This window comes from Lampetra fluviatilis, chromosome 19 (assembly GCF_964198595.1).
Source record: "Lampetra fluviatilis chromosome 19, kcLamFluv1.1, whole genome shotgun sequence".
NCBI lineage: Eukaryota > Metazoa > Chordata > Hyperoartia > Petromyzontiformes > Petromyzontidae > Lampetra > Lampetra fluviatilis.
In genome coordinates, this window is record NC_136293.1 from 4,604,922 (window position 1) to 4,621,840 (window position 16,919).

The 16,919-nt window shown below is 47.5% G+C and overlaps 1 protein-coding gene across 1 annotated transcript in view; it reads right to left on the reverse strand.

The window, feature by feature from the left end:
* The window catches only part of LOC144937557 (coiled-coil domain-containing protein 69-like), a 30,745-nt gene extending 14,578 nt beyond the window's left edge, over window positions 1-16,167 (reverse strand). Inside the window, exons 1-3 of the mRNA XM_078864842.1 lie at window positions 15,949-16,167; window positions 2,090-2,156; window positions 815-1,026 (exon numbers count right to left, since the gene is read on the reverse strand). Of these exons, the coding sequence (XP_078720968.1) occupies window positions 815-1,026; window positions 2,090-2,156; window positions 15,949-16,005 (336 nt within the window). The 5' untranslated portion in view covers window positions 16,006-16,167. The remainder of the gene's footprint in view (window positions 1-814; window positions 1,027-2,089; window positions 2,157-15,948) is intronic.
* Window positions 16,168-16,919: the final 752 nt, after the last annotated feature.

Here is a 16,919-nt window from a genome sequence, read left to right on the forward strand (position 1 = left end):
GAGAAATCGTGGGCTAATGCCATCAAACCGGTGACCGAACATCGATCAACGATCTCCCAGTCTCCAGAGCAACTCCTCATAGCATTTTTGATCGTGTTCGGAAATGTGTTGGACATTTCTAACAGAGTGGAATTGTGATTATTTTTTTTAAAAGTCGCTTTTATTTAAGCTATCTACAGCCTTGAAGTGTAATGAGACTGGAGAATTTAGGCCGCAGCCAAAAATTGGTGGCCAATCTGAGTTGACAAAAACGTAAACGCGTTACCGGGACCACAACACTAGGTATTTGGCTCAAGGGCATGCAGTATAAAAATCAAGCCATCTGTCTGTGGGGAAGGTGCAAATCTGAGTTGATCATCCAGAACCAGCGGTGTTCCTTCCCACAGAGATATTATTGACCGAGCAAACCACTAACCAAGAGAATTTTAAAACTTTGCCGGAGCACCACCCAAGCCAGAAGAGACAAAAACTAAAAAATGCAAGGACACGAGATTTCTTAAGTGTAAAAAAAAGCTTCTGTTATGCTACCACTCTGGCAACAATGCAGAACAGATTGAAAAATAAGAATAATAATTTACATTTGCAAGGCACATTTCATCCATAGATCCCAATGCACAATGTACGGAAAGCAATAAAATAAACAGAACCAGGGTAAACGACCACAACCTATGGCATGAAAGCCAGTTTAAAGATGCGAGTTTTAAAAGACAAATAAAAAAAAAACTGCAAAAAAGCCCCGACATAGGTATGCATGTCGATCTTCTTTCGCACGTACGTAGCCAACCGTGCTCATCGGGGGTGCGTGGCCAGGTACCTGCGCCACCCTCGCATCCAGCTCTTGCTCGTGGGTCTGCTGCAGCTGCTCCATTTCCCCGTCGAACTGCTGCCTGAGCGTGGCCTCGAGGTTCGACAGGGCCTCGGCGTGCCTCCTCTCGGCCTCGGCGAGAGCCGCGACGGCCGCGACGGCGTCTCGCTCCGCCGCCTCCTTCTCCTGCTCCAGCCGTGTGCAGCGCTCCACGTAGATCGCTGCGGCAAACAAGACAAAAATCCCCCCCCCCCATAAAGCCTTAACAAGCTGCTGCGGCAAGTGCAGTTAAGCGGGCACCTATGAAGGCCGGAACGGCCATTATTGGGTGGAGTGGAACAGCACCCACGCCAGGCCACCTTCGTCAATGTTTTTACACATCGCACTAGATACTCAATTGAGGCCGAGTTGACCTAGGGGAGGGCCCAGGGACAGTTCAGATAACCGCCATTGGTGTCGATCGCGAACGGAAATCGAATTCGGGTCGGCAGGTTCGTGGCAGTGCGCTAACCACGACACTACGTCGCTGCAGCACACAATGGAGTATAGATAGTATGTTAAGGGCAAAACATCATCACGGGAAGTGCCGTCTAGCTAGACCTCTCTTCCACTAGCTCAGAGCCGAGCTCGTGAGTGGGGCCCTCACGATATGGTTGTTTTTACAACTGGCGACAGGTCATGCCAAGCCCGAAATGAGCTGTGATGCCCGCTCGCCTCAAGATGGAGAAGATCGTTCTTTCACATTCAAGAAGAGGGAAATGGTGGGCAGAGGGGTGACTCAGCCCAGCATTCACTCGGAGGTCAATAAAAGATTGTCAAAAATGTGGTTGTCTTATGGAGAAAGCCCCAACCATAGGAATGAGGAATCTCCACCACTGGCTTGGTAACTGCCATGAGGGGGTGGCAGTCCCACGCTTGTTTTGATAATATTTATGGTCAAGGCCTTCGGTGTAAAACCCAAGTTACAAATGAGTCGCTCAAAAATTTAAACCTCCCCTTGGCTCGAATAACCCTGGGGCTCTGACAGTGGTGTAAAAATTCCCCATGCCTACGGTGCGCAGCCCAATCACTCGATGTGGTTTACCACCTGTGAGTTCATGCCACTACAGTGACTATATCTAGATGCAAAGTGAATTAGTTTGGTGGGGAATGAACGAGCGAAGGGATTTTATGTAGCCGTCAAGTTAGTAATGCAAACACTGCATTGACAATTATGCCTGAATTATAAGTTATACAATTTTCACACAATGGGTCGATAGAATGTTGCATTTATCGATCACTTACCGAGCTGTTGCTGAACACTTTTGAGATCCAAATTAAGATCAGTCAACTTTCCAGATGATTTCTCATTCTAGAAAATCACATCCACAAAAAATACAATCACATCATCATCATCTGCAAAATCACACTGCATGATTATCGGAGTTTAAGAGAGTAACTTCGAGCAAATGTGGCATGCTCTTGGTTAAACAGTCACGTAGTAATAGGTAGACAAATTCTCTCAATTTAAAGCCGTCTGTTAATCAATGACAACAACTACTCATTCAAAGCTTAGGACCATATTGCCAAGGACATATTCAAGTTCTTTAACAGCTGATCAGACACTCAGCAGAAGCCGAAACGCCTCTTCCCAAGGACGGCACATTTTGACAGAGCCCCAGGGACGCATTCAGAATTTTAGTACGGGCTGTCGGAGGATATCCCCACCATGGACAGATAACTTTTTTTTAGCGCTGTTTAATCAATCAAGCCACAATGGTTTCCCACTCCGAACAAGTCAGGGGTGGCACTTCTCTTGTTTGTAGCCGAGCCAGTGGTGGAAATTCCACATTTATATGACAGGCAAGTCATTATGTAGATCAACCCACTTGCACACACACACAATAGACATACATGTAATATGTTCATGATCTAATACACGTACACGTCCTTTCATATGCTTCATGTTAAACGCATGCACCTTGCTATGTACAGCGATGTATGGATTGATGTAAAATGCAGACCGTTTAAGAGTCTCATTTCGTAATGCTATTTAACAGCTTCAACGGGAAGGTTTCGAGACGGCGTCGAGGCGCAGAGCCAGTAAGAGACAACCGAGTGTCAACACTGCTGGTGGCCCCAAGCCAGTGTGGAAATTCACCATTCCTATGGCAGGAATTGACCCCTACCCAGAAATAACATCTGACGAGGGATAGCCAAACCAAGTTTGAAAAAGCTCCCCACCAATAATCCGGGGCACCCATGATAATAGACACGACCCGAGTGTCGGTGGTGGGTCAAATTACCTTTAAACGACGACTCGTCATTTGGCAAGCGGTGGAACTATATGCACCACAATTGGTTTCGCTTTTCTCAACGGATGGCACTCCATAGGAGTGGCTTAGATTGGCCAATGGTACGGGCAAAACATGCATTCAGCAGGGCAAACATGCGAATCAGCGATTAGTTTTAACTGCCAACATTTAATTTAAAATGAAATTAACTTGTTTTAGTATAGCAAAATTAAGAATTAAGAACGCATTTTTAGACGAGCTGCAACTGCCAAGTCTAGACCGACAGTGCCTCAGTGTACTCTCATGGTGAGGTGCAGCGTGTAGACTGATGTGCAGTGCGAATCCATCGGGATGCACACGGCTACACACTCATAACAGACGCCAACGCTGGAACTGCTAATTGAAGGTCAATTGCTGTGAAATGGGTGTGCCACAATTTCCCAGCATTCCATTATTGTTGTGCACCACGCTGCCAACTCCACCCGCTAACGCCACAACAAGGAGGATTTCTTGAACCAGGGCCCACACTGCCAAATTTAATCACGCAATTGTTTAATGGGACTCGGAAACGTACACGGGTTGAGTGAGAACAGGATTTTTCACAGATTCTATTTATTTTCATTTACCTAATTCCCAGGTCCCCACCACCCCCAATGTAAACAAGCATTTTGGCGACTTGCTTGTTTACCTTGAATCCCATGGGAAGCAATTTCCTAATGATTTGCCAACATCTGACAAAACTTGAAAATACATAAAACGAGAAAGTCGGTTCTGCTCCAGAGTTCGTTTAACTAACGGTGTCTCTTATACTCAAACAAGAACTGCATTCTCACAACCAGGGCGGCATCAGCAGCAGCAGTAGTAAGTAGCCTTCACTCACTTTCTAACAAAACCGAAAGCCGCTAATCTAGATTTGAAGTTTTCGTGACTGCAGGGATCCACTCTTTTGGTTCTTTCGGTAAAGTCACTTCAGCAATTGTTTCTTGCCGTGGTTGTCCCCACCTGATGACGGACACGTGTTGCACCCGAAACGTCGCGATTTAATTTATTTCATACCTACGTGACTTTACCGAAAGAACCAGAGAGTATGAAAACCACTAGTGACTGCCGGTTAATTACCCAAGTGACAAGGATTGGTTTTTTTTTTTTTAAAAAGGTGGTGGGGTGAAAGGTGCAGCCCTGCAACTTCTTGTTCACACTACTGCTGGTGGAAGGGCCTCCCATCGAGGGAGCTTGTGAAGAGCCTCATCTTCACAAGGTACTTCGGCAAACCCTCCCATGCTGGCCGGGCATCTGGGACTAGGCGAGCAGCACTCCAAATCAGAATCGTTTCATTCATGCTGGAGAAATCCGACGAGCTACGAAGCTTTTTTTCACAGGATGGTCCAGTAGGGGGGGGGGGTGACAGACTTTACACCCACCCACACGCGGCTTGCCAAATCGACTTGCCGTGGTGCACCCAAAGTATGACGGCACTATGGATAACTGTAATTTTTATTTTTAATACGTTAAGCAGACCATCCGGGAAGGCACTTCAAATGCAGTTAATCTGCATTGTGCATGCGAATATTTTCATTCAATTGAGGGCGTTTCAGCAATTTTTGAAACATGCACACAGATGCAATACAAGTAATAGATTTGAATACAAAGTCCAAGACAAGTATGTTGAGCTTGCGCTCCGATTGTTACTTTGGTCTGTGTCATAATTACAGCTAAACCTAAACTATTTTTTATCTTACTTGCTCAGGCCCACCGAGCTATGAAGTTATTTTTCAGGAGTGACCTGGCCACAAAAATTCATCCCAGCCAAGCTCTAAAACGCCGAGAATAATCCATGCATCCACGGAAAAAACATGCAAACTCCAAATATATTAGGCATCAAGGGTCAGGATCGAACCGACTGACTCCTGCATACCAGGCAAGGGAGTTAACATCTTACCAGCTCAGCGCCCCTCTTCCAGTCAACAGCTAACAGGTGCAACGCCAGTACACGTCTGCCTAGGAACTGAAAGCTGCCACATGGAACGCGGTGTGGTGCATAGACCTGCCAGTGTTAATTTAATCCACACGTATGTTCACAAGGAGCCTCTTTTCATCCAGAGCCAACCAGTTTCCATTTCGATCACACAGGTTGATTGCAATTTGTGCAATGCTCCCCAAGGTGTCAAAAGTGGTCATTAACTTCACTTCTAATTTTGCATATGCAATGTATTTTAACATTACCCCTTCCAAAGATGGTGTTTAAAAATTACTTACTGCTGCATGCACTCACATAGTACATTTTCCCAAGTCTAGGGTTAAACATCCGAATGTGTATCATCAAGAGTGATCGAGTCACATTCATCTCTGTTGGCAACGCTTGGCCAGGAAACGCCACACTCATTGCAAGGGCCAGTCGTTGTTTGGAAAGACCACCGTTGACATCCTACACAAGGATGTACTGTCACTCGTGGGAAGGATGGACCAAGGTAATACATATGAATCCAGCAACATGTACAGCACATGTACTGTCCACACCACGAGTGCACCGATTCTCCCTCCTCGCTGCAAATTAAATTGCAGCGACTCAGGGCGCCAATCAGATGGAAATTATCGATTCAATATTAGTGAACATAGCAGCCTCTAGTGGCCGCAGTTGTAACGTCAAATCGATTACATAAAACATCCATACACATCAATAAAAACGCAATTATTGCCCATGCATTCGGCTGCCAGTGTAATGAGCTTCAGCACTGCTGTTAAATCGATTCAACGGTACACCACTACTCTCCGCACAAATACAGAATCTGATCCTAATCATTCCCAATCAGATGGGTCAGTGCTCAACTCCCTTCACCATATTAAAAAGTGGAAATTCCACATTCTCGTGGCGGGTGCCACAGGACAATGTTGCATATCCAACTTACTGGATATGCAAGTTGGATACGCAACGTTGCTTACCCAACGTGACGGGTATTGGCGTACATGTGAAAAGGTTGGATGCGTGAACAATCTACAGTAAAATGACAATCACACCGTGCACAAGTACTGCCCTGGGTGCGGGGGGGGTGTCTCATTCATCAGGGCGGATGAGCACTGGGTTGGATATGCGACGTTGTGTTCATGTTCCGCATTACATTCTCCCCGCGAGACGCGTTGCGCGAAACTCCGCGTTAGGGCGCTACATGCCGCGTGTCATGGGGGCAACCTCTCCGGCCGCCACTGCCTCGACAAATTACGAACACACATGGCGCTCTGTGCCAGAGGTGGCGGCCAGGCCACGCGCAGGCGTGACCGATGCCAGGCAGAGCTCTTTGCACGCACGCACCCAAGCAAGCCCAAACCTTTGGCCACTGCTCTGGAAACTTTCAGCCTTTCCAGATGCGAGGAGGAACCCATTGTGGCAATCGCCCCCCCCCCTTCCCCCAACCATGCAAGGCAAAGGCTCAGGAGGATAGAATTTGTAAAAGCCGAACGGTTTGTTTTTAGCGCCAATACTTTAGCAGGCTTGTGGATGGGTTAATAACACCACTTAAAAATAGGTATCGTATCACTTAAAATGAAAATCAGGCACGTACCTACGCGAGAATTTTCACTTGGCTGTTTGTTTAATGCTACTTTCCTGCTTACCTTTGGAAAAAGCCACTCGACAAAGCCGGGGGAAAAATCTGCAAAATGTCACCATTGTTAGTGGGTGTTGGCAACCCTTTTTAAGTAAATTTTTTAATTACCACTAAAAACAATTACGGGATTAAAAATTGACCATGGTACATTTCCACATGTGGAAAAGCCCAGCCCCTGCAGCACATCCAGGCATTGTTCAACAAAGAGAGGGTGGCAATGGCTGGGCAGTGCATTTTATTTTAAGTCCAGGCATGAGTGCTCTACCCCCCCCCCTCCCCCGTCAAAACATTTGAAGGCGAGACCCTGGAGCGAGTGGATAGCAAAGCACAAGACAATTAGGGTTTATATAACCACACCGTTTCCCAGTGTCGGGATGACCCCACTATGCCCCCCCCCTACCCCATCTGCTCCAGTGAACATGGTACCGAAATCATTTCCATCGCCAGTCCCAGGACCAAGCGTGGAAATTCCACGTAAAAAAATGAATGCTCAAATTTAAAACAAAGTTGCAGTACTGTATTTAGCATTTCAGCTGACATTTGCAAAGCCTTTCTCTGGCCACTACTTAAATGTCACTCGCAACTGGCATATTACTGTTGTATTTACATGCCCAAGAAAATACTCTGCCAATAATAAATGGTAAAGTGACGGTTCGTATTTTATTCCATCTTGTGCCCTTCTCACGTTTAGCGCCATTTAATTCAGGAAGATGCGACATCAAAAATTCCACCGCAGCATTTTCAAGCATTTGGCACGCTTGTTTTTACTTCAAGCAATCCTGAAAAAGGATTTGTGGCATGAATACAGCCTTCACCAAGTCACGCTCAATGACAAAATACAAGTCCTCCGTTAGAAAACACGTAATTAAAAATGTCAAAGCGTTAAAAAAACATCCAAGTGTCTTCTTGCACAATGAGCAGTGGCGCATCACTCATCTGTCAGTGGCCCAAGCCAGCAGTGGAAATTACACATTTGCATCGCCAGCGTTCAATAGGACAACCTCAAGATGCTCTCATTGACATGCAGATTCAATACAGGAAGACCCTTGAATATCGCGGGTTCATCGTTCCCGATTACGACCAATCGCGGGCCACCTCTGTACCAATTTAGCCATCGCGGGGGTTAGTTTTGTCCTTTCGCGGGTATACTTTACACTGAAGTAGCAGTCAGTGGCACGGACAATCTTTGCCATACAAGCATCTCGCAGACAAAGACCCTCCCCCGTATCGCCTCTTAACAGACTGTTGGGGCAAGTGCTGTTAGCGAGCACCTATGAAGTCCGGCGCAGCACACGAGAAGGTGGGTTATAGCCAGCACCACACCCGGCCGCCTTCGTCTCCCGAGTGGTGACATTTACACATCGCACCAGGGACTCATGAGGTTGAGTCGATCTAGGGGAGGTCCATGACCGGTTAAGATAATCGTCACTGGTGTAGAGCATGAGCGGAAATTGAACTCTGTTCGCCAGGTTCGTAGCGCAGCGTGCTAACCATTGCACTACCGCTCCCCACTCACGGACAAACAGACATCTGCTTTGGATCACCATCATCATTAGTAGTACATTTAGCAATTACACTATTTATTGTCTCGGAAAGTTTTTTTGTACCGGGTTTTTACATGTTAATTTCAATTAACCAGTTTAGTTTATTTGGTATACTGCACAGCACTTATTTAAATTGCGATGTTGTCTATTTTTGGTTGCCGTGAAACTAACCGCATTATTTAGGTAAGGCTCAAATATTGAATATCGCGGTTTTGGCTTGTGACTCTCAAAGAACGTAACCCCAGCGCTATTCAAAGGTCTTCTGTACCCTAAACCAATGCTCAACTATAATTGTTATGCCAGGGGCCCCCACCAGCCATAGATAATAAGTGTCATAGGATTGATTAGAAGCTGTATGTTTTTTATCTGATGTATACGGGAAACAAAGTTTACCAGTCACCAACGTGTACGTAAATATTACGCAAGGTGACACGTGTCACTTGTGGCAAATATGGCATTCATTGGGCAACGTCTGTAAATCATCCATCACCACCGTGACTGCAAGAACAGCACAGACCACGTGACCCACGGGAGCCCTACAGAGCCAGTCAAGGGGATGCCTTCAGAGACTCCATCGCGGGACCCGATGGCTTTAACTCCATCACTCCCCCACCACCACCAAGCACACTGTTTGCCTTATGATAAGGCTCGTCTTGTTGCATGACTTCCGCGCTCAAACCCACCCCACTCAACCAATGCCCCCGAAAATAGTGGCACATGCCACGGAAAAATGTGTCGTCTCCTCCAGAGCCAATGCAGTCGCCGCGCAGGATTGCTGGCGGTGCACAGCAAGCTGCTGCGAAAACAACCGCCGCCCTCCACTTTAGCGTGAAGAGGAAAAAAAAACCCCATGTTTGTTTAGACATCGGGGCTGGTCACAACCTTCCGCCCCACACAGACGAACTCTGAAAGGCATCTCAATGAGAAACAGGTTGTTTCTTTTAAACTAAAGCACCCAGGCAGGTTTGTTTTTTTTTGCTGTGGCAAGATGCCCCACGGTTATTTACTTGGATGCTTTATTTACTCAGCATTCATCGCACGAGTCAAAGCCCCCCCCCACCCCCACGGGGGCAGTGGCGAGATGGTGTACAGGAGGTCGTGGGTTCGATCCCAACAGTGACGACGCCTGTAAACTGTATTTGGAGTTTGCATATTCTCCCCTTGGCGGGTCACTTCTGAAAAAGAGCTATAGAGCTCAGTGGGCTGAACCAGGTAAAATAATAATAGCTATTTTGTCGTTTGCCATTCTCGGAGTCGGCATTAAGCCAGATAAAGTGCAAAACAAAATGTGTTCACTCAACGTACTGTTAAGCGTTTGTGGGTTCATTTAAAAAATGGGCCAGGGCAGTAGCGTACATTTCCATGGCTTTTAAATTATGCAGGAGGGGTCAAATGTTAATGTTTCATTCCTTCGTTTGGCTTTTGCTTCGAGGTTATGCCCGGTGGTATTGTAGGTCATGCATAGTGGTATTGTAAGTCATGCATAGTGGTATTGTAGGTCATGCCCGGTGGTATTGTAGGTCATGCCCTCCCTGTCAAAGAGTGGCTGATGCGCAGTCAAGTCTATTCGTACACGGACGCAACAGGGGCTTGTGTCCTATGGACAAGTTGGGCATTTGGTCCGTACAGCCCGATCACTCGCCTCTTACTCCAAGAACCCCGTGATGTACAGATACCTCTCCATACTGCACGCCAAGCGAAGCCCAAAGTTCTCTGATGGGGTTAGGTTTCACGCTCGATCAGACACGTTGCAGAGACGGATGCAATTTCCGAGTCCACGGTTGACAGCTTAATATTTTTAGGCTATTTATTTTCAGTTAACCTTTCTCCATCACGTGAAGCACGGATAAAAACAAGTTATATACCAAGCAAGAGGGTGGAATAAAAGTCTGATTACATGGCTAAAGAAACACCTGCTCCGCTGTGGCGACTGATCAGAGCATGAGATAATGCACACACCCCCCTAGGGGAAACCACATCAATCAAATGACTCCAGAGGGTTATTTTACAGACACACCCCAAGCAGACACGATCCAGCAGCAGTGACGGTGAACCCGGTGTTATTTCCGAGACACCACACCGGGCCCCGTTCACCAAAAGTCTGCAGCCGTGCATGCCGCATGCGTTGCGTGCAGCGGTATGTCCAGGGCTTAAAAATTTCCACTTCAAAAAGTCAGCGTTCCCAGTGCTCGCTTGAGTGTCGGGGGCAACGTTCGCCCCCCATTACTGGCTCCGAACCGTGGGAGAAGTTCCACGTTCCTGCGACGACAGACTCTGTTGGACAGTCACGACCGACCGAGTCGAAATTGGCCGGGATTTTTATGAATGAAAATTCGTATTGCCACCTCGCCATGCGTGGGTTTTCTCCTGGTGCACCAGTTTCCTGCCACATGTATAACATTCAGTAATCGGCTGAAAGCATCTTAATATGTAGAGAACTGCAGAGCAATCGTTGGTGCCGGCTCGCCGCCTGGCAGCCTTCCAGCTGGTGTCTGTGGTTCCTACCTCGGCGATTGTGAGATGCAAATTGCACGAACGGCGCTATATACAATTTCATTTTAAAAGCAATCGTTAACTTTCCCACATTTAGCCACCAAGAACAACCTCTGTCATATGACAGCCGAACCAATGTTTGTAAATCTCCGAGTCGGAATTAAGACAAAGTGCCAAGTCACATTTTCTGCTATTGTTTTTTGTCGCCATTAAATCGCAGGCTGAGACCATCAACTTACTAGACACTTGAGAACCCCAGTTTCATGACAAGGCAGCCGTCTGGGTTCGAACCCAGGATTTCAGCGGGGCCAGCTTAGCAATTTGACCTTCGAGAGTCACCTTACCCACCTCGCTCACCCAAGCTGCGACTTGTATGCAATCAATGAGGAGCTTGCTACTCGAACAGGTGAATGATATGCCAGGCTACAATTGAATTACGCCACATACCAATATATATGTTAGCCTATGACGCTTAAGAGGAGCACTTGAAAAGAAAAACTACTTGCAAAGTAAAAATAGTTAAGTACATTGTTTTCATTACATTTACAAAATATGTAAATTTGTAAGTGTATACTCAGATATTCCAAAAGTAAAATACTGAATCCACACCCTCTATCCAAACAAAACAATAAAACAACCGCTCGCTATTGCACCCATCGTTTGACTGCTGTTTATACACTTACCGTACAATATCTATAAAACTTACCATAAACGGGACATTCCCAGCTAACATACGTGGGGAAAAACACGTGTACGGATGTACGCCTCGCCCCCCATTACACGTACAGTTGGCGGTCTCTCCCCCCGCGATCTTTATGGCAGGGAAGTGTCCGAGACAGGCCAACAACGGTGGTGCAAGATAAGTTCAGCGCGGGCGCGTAAACAAACACATCACAGCTCCTATCTCCATGGCGCAGAGCAGGCTGATAATCAGCATTCCTGCACAGACGATACCCAATTCGTGTGTTCTAAATATGTGCCTACAACAACAACTAAAAGCTGCGCGTTTGACAGATAGCCCCCAAGTGGCTTTGTGGCTGTGGAGTTGGCTCACCAGGAATCGCCTCCGCAGTGACAGCCGCGCTGGAGGAAAATATGTTAACAACAAAAAGAAGATGGAAAAAACTCACGTGGGTTTTGTATGTTACGGTATGCCACGTTTAAAGACCTACGTTTCAGTTTTTTTAGGGAGGTTTTATTTGGCGTCTCTCTTATCAAGATATCGATCTACACTCTATGGGTTACTTATTCCAGGTCAAAAAACAACCCTCGCATGGAAAGACATTAAAAAGGGCCACCACGCCTCAAAATCAATGCGCTCTTTATTTAACCCCCCCTCCCCCCGGGTGGTATTGGGTGGACACCTTCCACTGCCGTCGGCAATTCTCTGCAGTTGCTGTCGATGTTTCTTCACTCACCGGGGGGGGGGGGGCAGCTGAAATCCACACCCCCCCCCCGCTCACTGAAATACACCACACGGCGCAGACCATTCACGCACGAGGTCGCCAGTGTGGCTCTCCAGCCACAGCGAGTGGGGTGGGGGGGGGATTCGATAGCCGGACATCGACTGGCAACTTGTTTCTGTTTCACGTCGCTGACACGCCCAGTTCCGTTGAGCGTTTTTGGTGTCCGCACGGCACGCAGTCGTCACCGTCCAGAGCGTCTCTCCCGTGAGTCACTAGCGGCCTGTGGCTCATCTCGACTGGTGTTTCCCAGAGCCCAGCAATGGAAATTCCACATTCCTATGGCGGGGGGTTTTGTTTATCAATACAGAGAGTGGGGCTGACTCTTCACCAAGTCGTACTTGTATATCTACGGGGGGGGGGGGGTGGCGGGGGATGATCGGAACGGGTCGTTATGAAACTTGCAACAAGTTAAGGACGTGCCACTTACAAGAGAAAAAGAACACAAAGTTACCGAAACTCAGGAGGGTACAAGCTCTTTTTATAATAACTATCAACAAAAATATCTCGGGGATGAGCTCAGTGCCTGGCTCCCGTTTAGCGGGAATTGCCATGGGGCATTGTGCGCATTCGTACCATTGGGGGGGGGGCGAGGGGGGCGAGTCCTCATTGCGTTATGAAGACTTCCATGACCCCCATGGCTTGAGGCAAGGGCAACAACCCGATTGTTTAATTAGCATTGGTGGGCACCCCCCCTCCCCCACCCCCGCTTCGTGCCTTGAGTCACGGCTGCCTTTGTCTCCCCCCCCTACCAGACATACTCGGTATGTTCCAGTCTGTAGCTAACTATGCTGCTTGAAAAATAAATAAATGACCATCACCACATTTACGTAAAGCTGAATTGAATTTAGATGGCAATATATTAAAGCCGTCTACCAAATGACGGTCAGACGGCCATCAATCTATCAAATCGGTGGACCATTTATCGACATACAAAATTAGGGAGTAACTTCCTTTGGTTTAGATCACGTAAAGCTGTTTAAGATAAAAAGGGACGCGACCATGATTCCCAGCTCGAACTAACATCAGTGGGCACGTGACAGCCGAACCCGTGCTGGGCATTCCCCCTGAACCAACCTGCACTCACTAGCATGGTGAAGTATAGTAAAAAAAACATCCTTGAGGCGTAATGCCACGAGGCCGTCGATCACCAGTGGCTTGACAAGGAGCAGTACAGTATACAGGTGAAGGGAATATATAATTTTAGTAATTCATTTACACAAGCCTCTGACAATCACCTTCGGCCAGAGTAAAAACAACCACTAGTCTCTGCTTCTCACCTCACGGAGAGTAATACATTTTAAAAACACCTTCGAACAAACAAACTCATTTTCAAGCTTGTTGGGACAAGTTCTGTTTGCAAGCAACTATTAACGCTGCTATGGTATGCACACACATACCTTTTAGACCCCCTCCTCAAAAACCCAACAAAGTACGGAGTAGGGGGGGGGAACAAACAGCTCAACCACGCGAGGGAATATTTCAAGCGTCCGTATCAAGGGCACGTCGACCGCTTTTGACAAGCCGGCGATTTGACACGACTCCATCGCGGGGCTCGGGGGCTGCACGCTCGGAGCTTCCTCCGCCAGCCAACACCGCTGCTGGGCCCTCTCCTCTCTCGTTCCCCCATCGCTTCTCGCGAGCGAGCGGCGGCACAGCATTTGTTTTGTTTGTTTGACCGCGAGGAGGAATTCCTTCCCAAACGACGCTGCCGTGGCCACGGTCGAACGCCAAAACCACCTCTCTCGCGCACTGCCATCTGCGCCGCGCTGTTACCACGGCGGACCCGGTGGGGGGGGAAAAAGTGTTACCTTGGGTCTCATAACTCAAAGGAGGCACCTGCATTATTAATGCTCCGTTCAGGAGGCACACAGGACGACATTAAGCTCCAGTGGTGTATGTGCCAAGGCGGTGCGAGCCCACGTGTGTGTCACCCCCCACCCCATCCACTCTGGCGGGTGAATAATTGTACCAAGCTGTAGTGGGGCTCTCGAAAATAAACCAGAGCTTGACTATGTTTTTAAAAAAATATATCAGGACGTTTATACACACGCCGCTGAACCAGGGCCAATGTACGTGCAGCATGAGGTGCAACATAAATTTGGTACGGACACAAAAAAAAATCACACGTGCCACCAACTCTACGTTAAGACAAACTCCACGTGTGAGCGAACAACTATGAAAGAGGCCGACGGGGTTGCGTAAACTACGGCATGGCAAGCAGCACCACACGGCCACCATTGTCTCTCCCACTGCCGATGTTCACACACACACACCACAAGACGACCACATTCTCAGTTTAAAGTCGAGTCAACCCGAGGGCAATACTCGGGACAGATTGGGATAACTCGCCACTGACGGGCATGGTTGACAATTAAATTCAGGTTGCCGGGATCATAGCACTGGGCAGTGACCATACCAACACGTCTCTACACACACACACGCAACTAAGACTCTGTACAGACAATATTTGGCATGTAAATAAAACAGATCGTATGTTACGTTACACAAGCACATACATTCGCTGTTAACTACCGTACACAACACGAGGCAAAAGACACCGTTTCAGAAACCGAGTACTCTTGAACAGAAACTGCTCTGGGGCAGTTGACGTACAAAACGATAACAGGGAAATATACTAGGGATGTTCTGCCGTAGAAAGTAACAAAACTAAGACGATCCTAAATCCTGGACGATTCCGTTACCGCTCGCATCAACGCATCACCGCAGTCCACATCTCACCTGGAGTATTTGTGTACACGTAACGAAAGCTGCAGGAAAAATCCCAAGTCAAACTTACCAAAAATGAACTCAAATTTAATATCTTATCTGTAATGCAAGTATTTATTACCCTATGACAGATGGAGACCCTTTCAACCACGGGGATGACGAATTGCTTTTTTATTTAAAAAAACCCAAACCCAATTAATAATTTGATACAATTTTAAAATGCTACATTAACGTAAAGTTCAGTAGTTTAATAGGTTACAAATACAGCCGAATGACACTTGATAGTGCTCGACTCAACATCACAGGATTGAGAGTTTAAATCCCAGTCGGAGTTTGGGGTGTTTTCTGCTCATCACCCCTCCATGGTTGATACAATGAGCAAAACTTTGCAAAAAAACGATAGTGGCTGTCCTATACAACAATCTGACCCCCCGCCATGAGAATGTGGAATTTCCAACCCCTGGTTCTGGGCCGTCAAGGGAGACGGAGTCTCGGAGGGCTCTCGTTTCACGAGTAAAGTTGACAACAGCGGCACTGGGAAGAGAATCCAGAAAGTAGTCCATACCTCGATATGCGAATATTCGATATACGAAATTTCAGTATAAAACGAACTTTGGATTTACTCCCATTGCTTTAAATGGTCATAAAAATTAAAATTTAAAATAAATCGATCTCGGTACTATATAAATACGAATACAATTCCATCTTCACCATGTTTATTTTATTTAAGTAGTTAGTTTTTTTTCAGTACAGCACAGTATAAAAAAAATATGATATAATTTTACATGTAAATTGTCCGTTCACAATACGAATGGTAAGTTATGACGCGCCCACAGTACGAATTAGTAAGTTACGCAGGCTGGGAAGAAACGCATCCTCCAAGTCCGAACGTCGTACACCATCCAATATAGGAAGTCTCACCACGGGGACGAAGCTCCAGGAACGCATCTACAGTACTTCGCATTTCGAGGCATTGCGTTACCGACAGTCAACACCGTACCGTGCGTGTCGGGCTGGACTGCACACGGGTCTGTTTACCTTTTTGGGCTGCTTGCTGTGGGTGCGGGAGTAAGACTTGCTCTCAACGCAGCCCATTGCTGCTTGCCCTGCACTCTCCCCCCCCACCACCACCACACCTCAACTCGCACACCGCTTGCCCAGCTCGGAGCGTCTGCCGTGACCAGAGAGCCGCCGCTCATTGCTGGGAGCCAGCAGCGCGCGGGATCATGCCCCTCGCTATGCACCCACACCGCCACTCGGCCCACCCTCTCACTTACACCACTCCTCCTCTCGCACCACCCGCAACGTAAAGCCACCCTGCCTCCTCCTCCTACTGACAGCCCCCCCCTGCCACACACACACAACGCGCATGCACGCCAGCCAGCTTTACCACACTGCTCATAATAGCCGAGCATTGCCTGCCGGCTTCTGGGGAAATAAACCGGTATGTGTCTGGGGACAAAAGTCACATTACAATCACTTACAATCCTCTGGCATCGGCAACACCCACCCCGCCCCTCCCCATTTCATAACAAAGAACTTTCCACAACGCCAACTCAAACACGCATTGTTCTCGATTTGCAAGCCTAAAGCCAAGCAGGGGAAATGCCACATTCCTATGACAGGAGCCGGGTCATCCATATGACGACCACGACCGACCGTGGTACGGATTTAATTTAGCCCGATGGTCGGACTCCCAGCTAAGACTTAAATTCTCAGGCTCCTGGTTTTGAGTCGTCTTCTCACCAGGGCTTAATTTCTCAAATATTGGCCGGGTCGCTGGTTGACAAGAGGAGGTGGGAGATGGTGAGTTAGCGCCACAGCAAGATATTCTGAGTTGTGGGGCCGTCCATAAATGACGTCACGCCATTTGACGATTCTTGACCCCCCCTCCCTTCGTCATACACGGCACAAAAAGTCAGACCCCCCCCCTCAAATATGACGTCAAAGCTCTGCCCCCCCAAATAAAACATGCTTCAAATCCGTTTAAACTATTGTCATTGTAGTGC